We start from the raw sequence: 15,721 nt of genomic DNA on the forward strand, positions 1-15,721 counted from the left end.
GTGCCCAAAACACCTACAGATTTGGTGCTGTTAGTGTGTCAACATCTGCACACTTGCCACTAATACTCATGAATTTATTTCATTTATTCATTATTCTAAAGTACAACGCTTTCTTATAAATCTAACTCTAAGATAATCACATAGAACGAACTTTGTGACAAAGAACAGAAAACTAGTCAATATGTCAACATATAGTTTAGGATAAAGAATATCAGGCATCATGGCAAAATGTCCCTTCTCTTTCACCTTCTCTCTACTCCTAACGGTGTAAACCAATATAAATTTGGTGCTTAAACTTTAAGTAAAATGCCACTTCGGCACTAAATGGTAAAGGATGCAAAGTAATAGAAAGCTTTTGTTAATGAAAGGGATCAAATTAAGCTCTAGTAGTACATGATCCTTGCAAAAAGTTTCACCCTAAAGCTAAGAGCTCTCCTGATAATACTGACAGTATCAGCCCTATCAGCTTGTAGGGTTGTATACATACATACGTGCCACGGGTAGCGTAGAACCGCATATACCCCAAGGCCCATCTGGCAGGGTGAGCAAGTATTTCCAAGCTCCTTCAGACCTGTCATACACATAGATCTGCTCATTATGCAAGCATACATGCAGTTGGCCTTCAAGTACAAAGAGAGTGGGCTTTAGGTTTGGGCCTGACCACCCCGGAAGCTCACTCCAGCTATCTGCCTCAACGTCGTATACCGAAATCTTTCTGACAGCCGCGTCTGTGCAGAAGATTTCCGTTCCCATGGCAACGGCCGTACAGGGCTCAAGATTAGTGCTTGGCGGGGTTACCTTACACCAACTGTCCTGACTTGGGTCATAGCGATGCATTTCTGTGTTAGTGATGAGGTAGAGGTGCTTACCAGACGACACAGCCACATTGCAAGACTGCTTGTCAGCGCTAGGCTTCGAACAGTCCTGCCATTGGTCCGTGGAGTATTGGTACTTTTTCATCACCAATAAAATTCTTTTTTCTCTCGATTGCGATGTGACATGTACAGCGAGGTAATAGAGATGACCATCAACTTCAAGAAGATATTGAACAGGTTTACTTGAAGGTTTGCTTTGAGCTGCTCTTAGTCTTATGTGCTGACAGGGGGAGTGTTCCGGTTTCTCTCTGTGGAATGACGACTTCTTTTCCCACCAGTTTGCCAAATGGATGTACTGAAACAAGCCTAGCTCTTCACTTGACTCTTTGACCAATGTGTAAATGTCATTATTACAGGTAACTGTTGCTGTCAAGACCTTAAATCGGGTGCATACCTCCATCCTCATATCAAGGTACTCCATTCCGTAACTGTGCTTGATGTACATTTTGGACCTGGGGTTGTAACAGAGCATTTGAGTTGTGTCTGTTCCAATTGTCCTGAAAAGCAGGAACATTTCCTGAGCATCCATCCCAATTCTCCTCTTTGGATTGGACGTCTTGGGCATCATAGCAAGATTGCTGACCTCAGAACTCCCAGAATTCTCCCTGACCATGGGATGTTGTAAGATGGCTGCCGTGTCATCTGAGGTCAGCAGGTTGAAGCGGATGTGAGGGAGGATGCTGGGTAGGTGTTGTAGTCTGTCCTCCCTGCTGTGCTGCACCCATCTCACAACAGCCTCCCACACAGTTTTCTCCTGTTTAACATCCAGCTTATCGTGGCTGATGATCCTAGTCAGCTGATTTACACTCAGGCTGTAGAATTCCTTGGTGTGAGAAACCTCAGAAAAAAACCTGCAGATAAAATGCAGGCTACGGTTTCGAATAGCATCCATAGAGAAAAGATAAGCAACAGTGTCCATAGAGAAAAAATCAGCAAATCGGTATAGGTCCACACAGTTGGAGCTATCTACATTCGTGACCATGTACTTTTTGCAAGCGATCTTCACATAGTCCAGTTGGAGGAGGTCGGCTGCCTGGTACAGGGACTTCACTTTGTCCAGGGACACATAGATGGTTCCAGAGTAGAAGTAACTTAGGATCTCCTCAAACACATCTGCATCCATATCCTGCAGGAAAATTTTCAAACTGTTACCACAAGCCTGACAAGCAATAGCATATTGAACAGTATAATATATACTAGGGGTGGGTATCAGTACAGAAAATTTAGGTACGGGTCTGGTTCAGGTTCCAACCTGATCCTGGACCTAATTGTCTGTGAAAAGTTGTAAATGGGCGATACTCAAAACAATGGTCCATTTTGCCACAAAGGAATGCAGTTTGGTACCCGGTGGTGTTTCCAACTTCCACTGGCTTCATGTAATCAACGCTAATTTTGACTGTAAAAACTTGGTAGAAATTACTATGAACTCTAGCCTACTTTGCTCGTTATTTTGTTAAACCTGAGTGAAGCATCAAAACACGTGAACAGAATTTTTAGTAAATTTACCTTCCATGATCCATCTACCTCACCCACAGACCTGTTACTTGCAATTTTTCCCCTTCACAAAGGAAATTCCATTACTGTACATGCTAAACCCCCATGCATACCATCTGGGTCCAGAGAGGTTGCGCACTGCGCTAGCCTAGCCCATTTTTTCCGGAAACCCAAAGTGGGGAGGGGGGCACACCACACAAAAGGTTTAAACGTTTGTTGCTTAATGTAAAGAATGGATACCCCTTGTTTTTCATGTTCTTTATGATACGTAGAATACATATAAGTTCCCTGTTTCCTCTATTCTAACCATACCATTCCAAACCTACCTGTAGAACCACCGTCTTCTGTCGACTTTCCGCCATGTCACTTGAAAACATGGCCCTGAAGTAGGGACAGCGAACGGACAGAACAAGCCGATGGCAGGGAAACCGCCGACCCTCGACCTCAATGACGACATCCTGCAGTACCCCATCCTTCTGTAATTCACCAATGTTGTCAAAGAAATAGACCCTATGGTCGACGTCTTTGAAAGGAAGCGGGCGAACTCCTTTGTGTTGACTTTCTTGCTCCGCGGCAGCCATGTTGATGGACTATTCCAACAGAAATGGGGGATATTCAACGAACATTTTTTCCCTCATAAACCCAACAATCGGATTGAAATATGCTTAATTAGACTTACATATGTTTTTTTTCCATTATGATATCTATGTAGTTTTGATAACGCCGAATAACATGAGCGAGTGAAATAAACAAGTCCCCCTGCAAACCACTGTGGCACAGTCCACTCAGCTGTAACCGCCACTTCCGGGTTCAGCAGTTCAGCAGGCAGGTCCAAGTCCAAAAGCTTCTGAACACACCGCAGGTGAGTAAAAGTTTTGAAACCATATGAATCACAAATTAATGATACTTCTTTTTTCTTCTTCCTCTTAGGTAACTACCCTTTAAATTACCACAGGCCCCAAACTAAAGTTTTCTACAATTATGCATGCATGCAACGTTCTGTGCCCCAGCAGAAAATTATTCTTGTTCAAGTTGTTCAGTTATTTTTCAGTTTGATGAGGTGAACCAAAGGTTTAACGTATGTGAGAAAAGTTACCGGGGATCAAGTTGTGATTCGAACTCTACGTCTGTTTAGTTTGTGTTGCCCTTCTGGCCTGTGGACTGTCATATAATTTTAGCCGATTTTTCTCCTATTGTTTGCAGAATTCCACTAGTGCACTAGCTTTAATTAAGATATTGTTGTATTGTACAGATTCCTGGCACCAGATTCTTCACTTAATTTTGCTGAATTCCGCTATTCAATTTTTTTATTAAGATATTCTTGCCTTGTACAGATTCCTGGCACCATTGAGATCCAATGTACCAGACCGATCTTTGTACAAATGTATAACCAGTTTGAATTGTTTTGTTTTGTTTTACTTTATTCTATTCTAGTTATGTTAGATGTTATTTTGCCCACTGATCCATGCCCAGGGTGAAGTCATGGCTCCAGTCCGGGCCCTGATAGTCGGTGCAGGGAACAGAGGAGAGGTGTATTCAAGGTTCTCCCTCGACAACAGTGAGCGCTTTCAGGTGTGTTACATAACAACATGGAACAATCATCTGTATACAAAATGTACAACCATATCATCTCGACCTTCTATCTTGTATTCTGGTATATACAAACGGCTTATGTACTAGTAAGAAATGTCCCAGATTCAGAAGCATTATGTTTGAGGATAGTCACACCTCAGGAATGTTACATTCTGCAGGTGTGACTCTCCTCAAACATGGAACCTCTGGCTTTATCGTTATGTGGAAGGTCACACTTATCAAAAAGAGTCGGGGTCCAACCAAGTGTGACTGGTTCAATTACTTTACAGTCCTGTCTTACGCAGCTTGTGCATGCCTATAGCTTCAGTACAAAACTGTTGGATTAGGCCTCAACTTCCCTCAAGGCGTTTTGCCAATTATGCATAACAAACAAAAGAGCTGACATCATTTGGAAATACTGCATGTGCATCAGCTCCCTCTACATTTTAAATCCTTATTTTCCATTTTCTTTTCTCCCAGCCTTTAGAGAACATGAAGTGATGTGTTCTTCGATCCTTTCCTCTTGCAGGTGGTTGGTGTTGCTGACCCGCGACTGTTCAGGTGCCAACGTTTCCAGCAGCAGTACAACATTCCTCAGGAGAATGTCTTCACAGGTAAACCACTTATCAAATTGTGTAATATCTGATTGAATTCAATATATTGATAAAAGTAGATCTATAAGATGGGAGATTTGTGATGACCAAGATGGATTCTCATGTAGGGTTTCTTCTTTGGATGACTTATAACTGTTCTAGGAAGAACTTAATATACAGTTATGTTTCTGGTGCCAGAACAAAAATATGGTGCTGTAAGTTTAAAACAAAGGCCTTCATGAAATAATGTTAGTTATGACTGTCAACTTCTGTGCACCTCCATTTGTCCAGACTGGCAGCAGGCTGCAGAGAGGGAGAAGTTTGCTGACTGTGTTGTCATAGCAACCCCAGACCAGCAGCACAAGGCTCCCGCCGTGACGTTCGCTGACCGAGGCTACCACATACTTCTGGAGAAACCCATGGCAGTGCGTATATCTTAGTTTTTTGTACAGGAACAAAATAGTGGGGATAAAACAATCAGAGATGGAATACATCAGCCCTTACCCGTACTGCTTTGTGGCCATTCTAGCCATGCAGACAAAAATAGCAGCACTGGGAATGTATTTTGCAATGCTGCATTGTGTATATTGGGGAGCTCTCACACGTACACACATGCACACACACAGTCACACACACACATGCATGTGTACACACATACACATGCATGTGTACACACACACACACACACACACACACACACACAAACACAGGGATATACAGATATGTGTACACCATACCCAGTCACACATACCCACACTGCCACACAGGTTCATTCAGATACACACAGAGATTCAGATACGCACACAGACACACACACACACGCACACACACACACACATACATACACACGTCATATGCACAGGCATACATACACACACAGAGATATGCACACACATGCACACACATCAGAGATAGGACAGACAAGCCCCAAACAACATTTCACTGCCTTGAGGTGAAGTTAATTACCTAGTACTATTTCAAATAGCTGAAATGCTAGTTCACCTTTATCCTTTATCCATCAACTATAACTGTTATGGTTTGAAATTGCAAAACATATAAGAAATGTTGAAAATGTTGCAGTTTGTGAAATATGGTTACTGTTGCTGCTCCATGTCCAGGTTACAGAGTCAGACTGCCATGAGATAGTGTCAGCCTGTGAGAGGAACAACGTCATCCTGTCAGTGTGCCACATGAAATATTGTTACCGTTGCTCCTTACAGGTTACAGAGTCAGACTGCCATGAGATAGTGTCAGCCTGTGAGAGGAACAATGTCATCCTGTCAGTGTGCCACGTGAAATATTGTTACTGTTGCTCCTTACAGGTTACAGAGTCAGACTGCCGTGAGATAGTGTCAGCCTGTGAGAGAAACAACGTCATCCTGTCAGTGTGCCACGTGAAATATTGTTACTGTTACAGGTTACAGAGTCAGACTGCCGTGAGATCGTGTCAGCCTGTGAGAGAAACAACGTCATCCTGTCAGTGTGTCACGTGAAATATTGTTACCGTTGCTCCTTACAGGTTACAGAGTCAGACTGCCGTGAGATAGTGTCAGCCTGTGAGAGAAACAACGTCATCCTGTCAGTGTGTCACGTGAAATATTGTTACCGTTGCTCCTTACAGGTTACAGAGTCAGACTGCCGTGAGATAGTGTCAGCCTGTGAGAGAAACAACGTCATCCTGTCAGTGTGTCACGTGCTGAGGTACTATCCACCTGTCAGGAAGATCAAGGTCAGATAGCCTTCAATGTTGTTAAAATAATGACAGTTATTGCACGCTTGAATCGTTTAAATCCTTAAAGATTGAAAGGATCCCAGACACACTTAGGTGCAGTCCTTGGTTTTTATTCTTCTTTCTCTCTGTCCTCTCCACACACAACCTCCTTCTCCTAGGGTTGCTTCCAGACAGACTGACCCTGTCTCCCCCCTCCCCCTAATCTACTGGAATTCTCCATGCCAGGGATGATCCATTATACATGTTGGGGAAGGAAGGGAAGACCAACTCATGTCTGCATTTTTCTATAAACGTAAACCTTGGACCTAAAAGAGGATAAATGTGGACTGAAGGTGGACGTACTTGTGTCAGAGGGGCAGTTAGTCCCGGAGTAAGTCCACCCCATTTTGCCATGTTTGAGAACTGTTGGTGTTAGTTTTAGTTGACTATTATCCAGAGTAAGGCCTTTATGCAAATTTAGACAGTAAGTCCATCTTCAGTCCTCTCTGAGTAAGTCCATTTTCAGACTGCTAGACTTACTGTGGGTGAAAAGAAGACTATATGATCCATTGTAAGTCATTCATAAGTCCAAGGTTTGAACTACTCACTATATAATTCTAAGTATACAACACATACATGTACAACAACAGTCTCTACTGTAAATTATCGTGTTTGGTCTGATGTTTGTCTTATTAAACATTATCCTGATTTTTGTAGGAACTGATTAACAGTGGAGCCATTGGAGATGTAGTTCACATCCAGCACATGGAACCAGTGAGAACTATTTGGTTTTCATTTATAATAATAATGTAATATATGGTATCCTAAGCTTTTAGTTTTACCTTGAATAAGGTTTTAAATCATTTTCACTTCTATAAAATATGATATTTAGTATGTGTGCAATAGCTTTCCATATGTACATAACTGTCATGTAGTATTACATGTAATGCTTAAGTTAACCTTTATCATCTATATTTTCTGTTTCTAAAAACAAGGTATTTAGCAATAACAAGTTCGAAGATTGGGGGTTTCAAACTGCATTATTTTGAATCCACCAGTCATCGACTTGTTTTCCCTTGATATCTGTCTTTTTCAAATGAGATATATTTTGCTTAAATACCCCACAAATAAGATGAACTAAATGTTACGTGAGTGTGACTGACAGATTCCAAGTTTGTTTGATTGATTGACTGACTGACTGACTGACTGACTGACTGACTGACTGACTGACTGACTGACTAACTGACAGACAGACTACATGACTGACTGACTGACTGACTGACTGACTGACTGACTGAATAACTGACAGACTACATGACTGACTGACTGACTGACTGACTGACTGACTGACTGACTGACTGACTGACTAACTGACAGACAGACTACATGACTGACTGATTGACTGACTGACTGACTAACTGACAGACAGACTACATTACTGACTGACTGCCTGACTGCCTGACTGACTGACTGACTAACTGACAGACAGACTACATGACTGACTGACTGACTGACTGACTGACTGACTGACTAACTGACAGACAGACTACATGACTGACTGACTGACTGACTGACTGACTGATTGACTGACTGTCTAACTAGCTGGCTGGCTGGCCGGCTGGCTGGTTGACTGAGTGACTGATTGATTGACTGATTGAGTGACAGATCGATGGATTGATTGATTGATTGATTCTTTCATTCATTTATTGATTGATCAATCCAATACCACACAGAAATTCTTAGTGCTTTCCTTCCTTACCCAACCCCCAGGTGGGATTCTGGCACTTTGCACATTCCTTTGTACGTGGAAACTGGAGAAAAACTGAGGACAGTAGCTTCTCGCTTCTCGCCAAAAGCTGCCACGATGTTGATCTTATACCATACTGGCTCCCTGAGTCAAGGTTAGGTTCACAATGGCTGCTTGCTTAAAGCCATGTTGATTTGAATATGTGGACAACATCCTATGGGGACACCAAAATTGATGTGTGTGCATGTGCAAAAACCAGTTTGGAAAAATGGCATTATATTACAAGTTATGAAATCCAAATGTTCAGTCACTGTGACAAATGCCTGTACACAAATAACATGTGTTACTAACAGATTCTTTATTTTTCTTCTTTGAATTCACATTCTTTGATTTTGGAAGACTTTTCTCCAGATTTGAAATAGATTTTGTTAAAGGCATAAGTCGACAATAAAATCAGAACGTTTTATGATAGGAAAAGAACATTTGAATCGCATATCTGGCCCTTCTCTTGCATTGTATATCATATAACTATGTTCATTTGCAGCATCTCTGTACAATTTACAGTATAGTTGCAAGAAACACCTTTTTTGGAAACAGACGATAATTGATGCACCTTTGGATGTCATCCAAGTTAAGTCAACTCAATATGGCCCTATGTTACAGAAACTCATTGATGAATCTCATTTACATGACTCGTAGGTGGGGTTCTGGCACTTTGCGCACTCCTACGTGCGGGGAAACTGGCGGAACACTGCGGGCAGTAGCTTCTCGCTTCTCGCCAAAAGCTGTCACGATGTTGACCTCATACGCTATTGGCTCAGTGGTGCAAGGTTTGGTGATAGATTTATGCTTATCAGAGTTTCTATTGTTGAATCTATACGTCATTATGTTTCCCTAAGGGAAAACATATTGTTTTTGCTGGTGTGTTCTTCTTGACTTCTTTCTTCTTCTTCTTCTGTAATGAACCAATCAGAGCTTTGACCTGCAACATTGGGACATTAGCTCATTAGCTGTTACAGCAAGTAGGAACAATATTGTAGTTGTTACAGCTAATATGAACAAAATAGTAGCTGTAACAGCAGACTTTGAGATAAAGAGTTAGTGGGCCCTTATTTTCAATTGGCATTGTGTGCAAGTAGCTTGACAAAAGGCAAATTATTGGGAATGTTGCTCTTCCAATTAAACTTGAAAGTCACCTTCTCCCATTCACATGACTGTATGTTCCCCAATGTGCTTGAAACAGGCAGAAACAAACTTTCTATTATCTTAGTTTGCTAGTTTTTCTGTCTTACCATATTATGATCATTTTTTTTATTATTATTTCATTTTGTGTCTTGTTTCAATTTGCTGTCACAGGGGCATAATATGATCCACCTAGGTTTACTATCACATTGCATTTTCCCAGTTGCCGTGTCTATAAAATAACCACTGGAAATATCGCTAACTCAGGGAGTGAAAAGGACATTAGTTCAAGGATGTTTTTTTCAGCCTGTTTCAAAGGTTGATAGCCGGAACTTAGCTAATGAAAGCATGTGACTGTCTTTATACAGGTGTGTCAAGGTGTCCTCCTTTGGAAGTCTCATGCATTTCAGGCCTGAGAACAAGGTAAGAGCAGCATCGTTTAACTTCTGTGCAGTTAACTACATGTATATGCCAAGAGCAAATTCCCAAAGTATTTGTACATGTGAAAAGCTTAATAATTTATGCAGGATGCTTATCCAGACATCTTTCACTATCTTCACGATATAAAATTAGAAAAAAAAAGGACAACGGTCAGGGACACTAGTGCCACCTTCCTGCAGCAGAAAATATTGCATTTAAAAGTAATGTTGATAGGAGAATTTGAGTATGAACACTACTGGGGGTTTGGGCATACATGTATGTATATGGGGTGCAGACATTAATGGAGTCAAAGACTACCACATTCTCCAACCCAAGTCCGAGTAATGGATTTGTTACGCCCTCCCCCCCACAAGAACCCTTTGCTTGCAGATTACATACCTTGAGGTTTATTGGTGCTGCAATAATGTGACAAGCAAGACGGAAGTAAGGCACGATCTACACACAGTTTTTCCCAATATCACCTACAGCCTCTCGCAGACAGCTTTTTTTCATCGTCTAGATGGAACTATTATATCGCCATTACGATATCGGGAAAATTTTTCCCGAAAGGTCCGGACCATTTGTACGATACCTTACCAATAGCTTAGCAGGGGTCCCCGACAACTTCGCGCGCGTGTAGATGCTTCCCGACTTCGGGATCATTTGGCATATAACGCATTTGGAAAATCGCGGCGCTATATGTTTATGACTGCAAGCGCCATGGGTGTCCGGCCCCCTACGTTCTAGATCCCTCCCGACATCTCCACAGATATCGGTAAAAGCTGTGCATAGATTGGGGCTTATTTACAACATGCAGTTATTTACAACATGTAGTTTTTGTTGTTCCTTCCAGCCAGCAGGTGCAGCCAGCAGGTGTCTGGACTGCCAGGTGGAGAACAGCTGTCCTTACTCTGCTAAGAAGATCTACCTGACGAGGGTGAAACAGGTGACAATATTACATACTGTAACGCTTTAGGGTCGTCGAAGTAGTGGCAGTCTCTACTTGAAAGGTCTGAATGACAATTATCACTTGCTCACATGAAACTATGATTTACTCCTTAGAACAAGGTTAATCACTCTAGCTTCTTTTTTCCGAGTGTTTGTAATGAGCTATCTCCAGCTTTAATTTGTTTCATTATTGGGAGCCTGTGATGTTCATTTTCATTGCTAAATCTGTCGTTGATTTTAAGCTAAATGATCACGAAAATATATTTTTATCAATTTCATGCTATGCTCCGATTTTTTGGATGGATGGGGTAAAATTTTGGTCCGTCTCAGTAAAGGAATGTGCATCCCTGCAGGATGGAGTGACAAGGCCTAGAGACATGTATAGCGCTAGCCCCAGTTTGTACACCTTTTCTGATACTATTCACAAATACCATGCTGCCAGCTTTTTTAAGCTTTATGTCAAAGGCCACAGAAAAGATTGCTACAGATCGAGTCCAGTTTCTCCTGTCGATTGGACAGATGAGGAGGCAGACAGGCTATTTGCCTGTTTACCTGACCTGCACATGACTTTTTTTTTTAATGGTGAAGGAGGGGTGTGCAATTCCTTCTCCACCCTCTCGTCTACTCAGGAGCACTAAGTCTCACAGGGGCAACTGTATGCAATGTGTGAGGCGGCTCCATCAGATGCAGCTTTGTTGTTCGGAGTATCCGTCTCCTAGGAGGACTTCCAACCAAGGATGTAGGGGGTTCCTCCTACCCCCGACTCATGTGCCATGGCGGGTGCCGCTCATGCTCAAACATGCCCCTAAGGCCTGTCTCGGCCACATAGCCCCACCAAGCCACACAAGGCCACTAGATACTCATTTACACCTGAGGGCACAAGATTGGTGACACAGCAGCTGGATTTGGACCCGCAACCTCTCGGTCTCGAGCCGCAAATGCTGCCACTGCACCATGCGGTCCCACTAAAAAAGGCTTGCACCAGGCTTTACAAAGCAAATATAATTGTGAAGCAAGCAACCAATAGATGCTGTTGAATGTTGCTTATGATATCAGTTACAAGTCAGACTTTATTCTGTGTATTATTCCAGGGACTGACAGGCTGGCCAGTCAGTGTGGTGTGTCCTCAGGAACCGGTGGATGTGGAGAGCCTTACCGAGGCACTGAGAACTGGCCCGTACGGACGCTGTGTGTACGAGTGCGACAACGACGTTGTTTCCAATCAGGTACACTTCCTTGCGTTGCAGTCTCCTCTGTCGCTTACTTTCTTTATGCGTAGTGTCATAGTCTGTATAGACTGACTGACAGAGAGAGAGAGACACTTCCTTATTAACAACCCTATCATATGTCCTAGTGGCGCAAGCGGTTAAAAACAACTACACTGCTTGACCATCTGGATCAAATTCTGTTGATCCGAGGGCCAGAATTTGATTCTAGGGTTCGAGAATACATTTGCATTCAACCCGAAACTTACAAAACCTACATTGTGGAAAAAATGATTCACACATAAAACAGACAGCTTGTATATATGAGCCAAGTCCCTAGCCAGTTGTAGCCAGTACAAATTTGACAATTTTGAAGCATTCACATTCTTGTTCAATACTATACATATAGACAATAATTATAAGAAAATGTCAAAACAAGACTTGTTCAAAAACTTGATGTCATGCACGAACGATCATGCAATTAACGAAATATGTAAATATATCTCCACGTGTTTCAAAAAGAGAGAAGAACATGTTAGATGCAGCCATTAGCGATAGTATATGTTACCTGTTGTAACACATAGTGCATTAGTTCTCTTTCCATCTGGCATAGTTTATAACCACTGTATAAGTGTAGCTTTGCCATTGCATCCATAGACCACATGTGGTCCTTCTGTGCATTTAGCCTTCGGGCATGATTATGCAATAAAGATCATCATATTAATTCTTGTTATTTGTGTTTCTAGGTGGTTAACTTCCAGTTTGATGGTGGCCAGACGGCTTCCTTCAACATGGTGGCCTTTACTCAGGAGATCTGTGAGCGACAGACCAGGATCTCAGGAACTAAGGTAATGTTAGATGTATAATTTGTGGAGTGTCGTGCGGTGTAATGGCAGAGTGTTCGGCTCCGAACCAAGTGGTCCAGGGTTTAAATCCTGTCATATCACCGACCATTTGCCTTTGGGAAAGGAACTTTGCATGACTCATTTCACTCAGGTGAAAATGAGTACCTACCTCTGGCTAGGGCCTCTGCACCAGTAACTCAAAAGCCATGAATAATTTCATCTGGTCGGTGAATGACAAAGTTCTTAATTTGCCACAAAGGATCTACATATAGCCAACATTTCAATGACGTTCAAGTTTCGATGGGGCAATAATGACTCAGGTTTACTGGTGCTCTGTAGTTGAGCTGGTGTGTTACGCTGAACGGCAGTTATATCGGCAAAATAGATACAGATACAGATACATGTATATGTGTCACAGCTAACTATAGTAGTTACAGCAAGCTAAGGCTGTTGAAAATGAGTCTATGCATGTTGCTCAACTCATGTTGTATCCTTCCACCCAGGGTGAGCTGCGCTGCTCCGGTCCAGGCCCCGTGTATGTCTATGACTTCCTGACACAGACGACCACAGAACATCGCTGTGCAGTGGCGCCCCCTAGCAGGATGCGTGAAATGCACGGTGGTGCAGACTTTTTCCTGATGGATGCCTTTGTAAATGCTGTACAGGTAAGGTAGTATAAAGTGAGAAATGATGACAAGCAATCTTTAGCACGTTTTTTTTCAATTTGTATTAAGTATTTTAGTCTCTATAGCCCCCGCAGTATTTTCATCTTACAAGTAATCATTGCCATTTCAAATTATTATTCTTTTTTGCTGAACAGTTCCATATCCAAGCATTTTGGGGGGTGGGGGGGTGGTGGGTTGGTCAGGGGTCCCCTACAAGAGGCATAAAAAGTGACATAACATTGACAAATGTAGCAAAAGCTTACAGTATCATGACAATAGTAAAGACAGTATTGAAAAAAAAGCCTAATCTAACATGATGTACTAGGCACTTACCATTTACTGCTTTAAACGTGAAATAAAGTCAATGATGATGGTGATGACATTTTTAGTAATAATGTATGGTAAAACTTTAAATTCATTGCATCCTCATCCTTTTAAAGTAAGATTTGTAATCATATGGAGAAACATGACATCCATTGCATCAACCTTTGAATATGACTTATCCTTTCAGAGTGGTGACCGGTCCGAGGTACTAACTGGACCTCAGGACACCCTGCAGAGCCACCTGCTGGTGTTTGCTGCCGAGCAGGCTCGACTTCAGGACAAAGTCATGAATATACACCCAGATGGCTCATATAGCTGAACTCCTCTAAAAGAGGGTATCTCATTGGACCATGTCATGCCTCTTTGCGAAAGAGGTTGTTCACAGTCTCCAACATGTTGTCAATTTCATGCCAACAGTCTCCAACAGGCAACATTTGGTTGCCTAAAATGGCAAATGTTTTTTTTTTAATCTAAAAAAAGTAACAGTTTGCAAAGTGTGCACAAACTAAAACTCGGCACAAAAAAGTTTGGAATATCAACTTTGGTTGATCATATTTCCGTTGTTTCTGCATCAATTTTAATGTGTTATATATCAATAGAAAGCGTATGTGATTTCCTTAGTTTCATATGGTATCAAACTCCTTATGATTATAAATTTTCGGAACGAGCACCAGGACTGCTTGACATTCTCCTTGCCGCCACCACACTTCGATTCGGTCATCCAACAGCCAAAAGGGCACATATACTCTTATCAAATGTTAAAGATTAACTTGGATGTTCTGTATACCAAAGATTACGTGAAAAAAGGATACATTGAATCCTTGACACCGCACCCATACCAGCAGGATGATAAAGAGTTGAACACAAAATTGAAAGTTGGGCAATTTTTTTCATGACCCACTGACGTAAGTAGCCCTGGTGCTCGTTTCACGAATTTATTATCATAAGGAGTTTGATACCATTATGAAAGGAAATCACACACGCTTTCTATTGATATATAACACTTTGGAATTAGTGCAGAAAGAATGGAAATATGATCAGTCAAAGTAAATATTCCAAAATTTTTGTGCCGAGTTTAGTTGCCAACAAGGCACAATCACAGTGACTGCAAATCTCTGTTGGATGAGTCATAATCATTCTACGTTGTTTTCTTTAATTCAGCGGTAACACTACATTTCCAAAAAAGTGCATCTAATTTGGGACTGAAACTGAGGATGTGACATTCTTGGTGCAGCCATCTTGTAGAGATACACTCAGTATTTTACCCATGTGTGACCGCAAGGAAAAAAAACTGACAAAAGAATTGACAAAGTTGTTGCAATAATTTGTCACCAATAGGTACGGCCCAGTAAAATACCTGCTTAACTGTGTGGTACTGTATATTTTGTCATACCTGAGCCATGATAATGTTCAATGAAGATTTTACATTAAGTAAAGATTTTAAATTGATCACTTCTATTTAGATTATGTCATTTAAAGATGCATAACAATGTTAAGATCAAACGTTTGAAAATGTAGAATTATGGTAGTACTTCCTTGAAAATTGAATTATAAGGTAAAGATGATGTGATTTAGATAAAACTGGATATTAGGTTATGCGATGATAGAATAGCAAGACACTATGTATACATGGCACTAACAATTTATATTAAGACATTCAAATCAAATTCTGTCATGAATGACCAACCTTACTTATTTAAATTTTCCATCAAACTAATTAAAACATTGATTACTGGTGTTCACAAGCACTGTGTTTATTATCCATCAACTACTTTGAAGCTTAGTGTATACACCTGACCAATGAGTGATAGCAGTAGCTATGTAGTTCACAAATTTCTTGTTCTAAAATCACTAGTTGAACATACATGCTTATGATCCACTACTAAGTTGAATTGGCAGGGCGCAAAATTTTTAGATTTTTTTGTTGTTTTGATGGATTTTAGCTAAACAACTACTGAAATTGTCAAAAACAGTTCCCCACAATTGTCAATGGAACATTCCAGGGGTAATCTCTCGGCCGATTACGATGATGTATGTATTTGGTATGTTGGTAGGTGTTGGAAAGACGATAGTCAAGGTCAATTTTGGACAATTTAAAAGGAAGACTCAATAAGACCTTAACCCTATTCAGACCGGGCTT

General features: G+C 41.3%; 2 protein-coding genes across 3 annotated transcripts; one reads left to right on the forward strand and one right to left on the reverse strand.

Moving 5' to 3' along the window:
• Positions 1-425: 425 nt before the first annotated feature.
• Positions 426-2,962, reverse strand: LOC118415152 (kelch repeat and BTB domain-containing protein 2-like). Its single transcript, XM_035819522.1, has 2 exons — positions 2,696-2,962; positions 426-2,001 (listed from the first exon to the last, which is right to left on the reverse strand). Exons 1-2 carry the CDS (start codon positions 2,948-2,950, stop codon positions 463-465), a joined length of 1,794 nt encoding a protein of 597 aa, XP_035675415.1. The 5' UTR covers positions 2,951-2,962; the 3' UTR covers positions 426-462.
• A 199-nt stretch (positions 2,963-3,161) lies between these two features.
• LOC118415160 lies at positions 3,162-14,365 on the forward strand. Of its 2 annotated transcripts, none has more exons than XM_035819539.1 (13): positions 3,162-3,231; positions 3,843-3,941; positions 4,471-4,555; positions 4,826-4,959; positions 6,156-6,263; positions 6,963-7,019; positions 8,016-8,146; positions 9,543-9,597; positions 10,448-10,540; positions 11,634-11,768; positions 12,494-12,595; positions 13,096-13,257; positions 13,769-14,365. In XM_035819539.1, exons 2-13 carry the CDS (start codon positions 3,852-3,854, stop codon positions 13,898-13,900), a joined length of 1,284 nt encoding a protein of 427 aa, XP_035675432.1. In that variant the 5' UTR covers positions 3,162-3,231; positions 3,843-3,851; the 3' UTR covers positions 13,901-14,365. The 2 variants fall into 2 exon arrangements, with proteins under 2 accessions (XP_035675432.1, XP_035675430.1); XM_035819537.1 differs by lacking the exon at positions 8,016-8,146 and adding an exon at positions 8,692-8,822.
• The last annotated feature ends 1,356 nt before the right edge of the window (positions 14,366-15,721 follow it).

This window comes from Branchiostoma floridae, chromosome 5, assembly GCF_000003815.2.
Source record: "Branchiostoma floridae strain S238N-H82 chromosome 5, Bfl_VNyyK, whole genome shotgun sequence".
Classification (NCBI taxonomy): Eukaryota; Metazoa; Chordata; class Leptocardii; order Amphioxiformes; family Branchiostomatidae; genus Branchiostoma; species Branchiostoma floridae.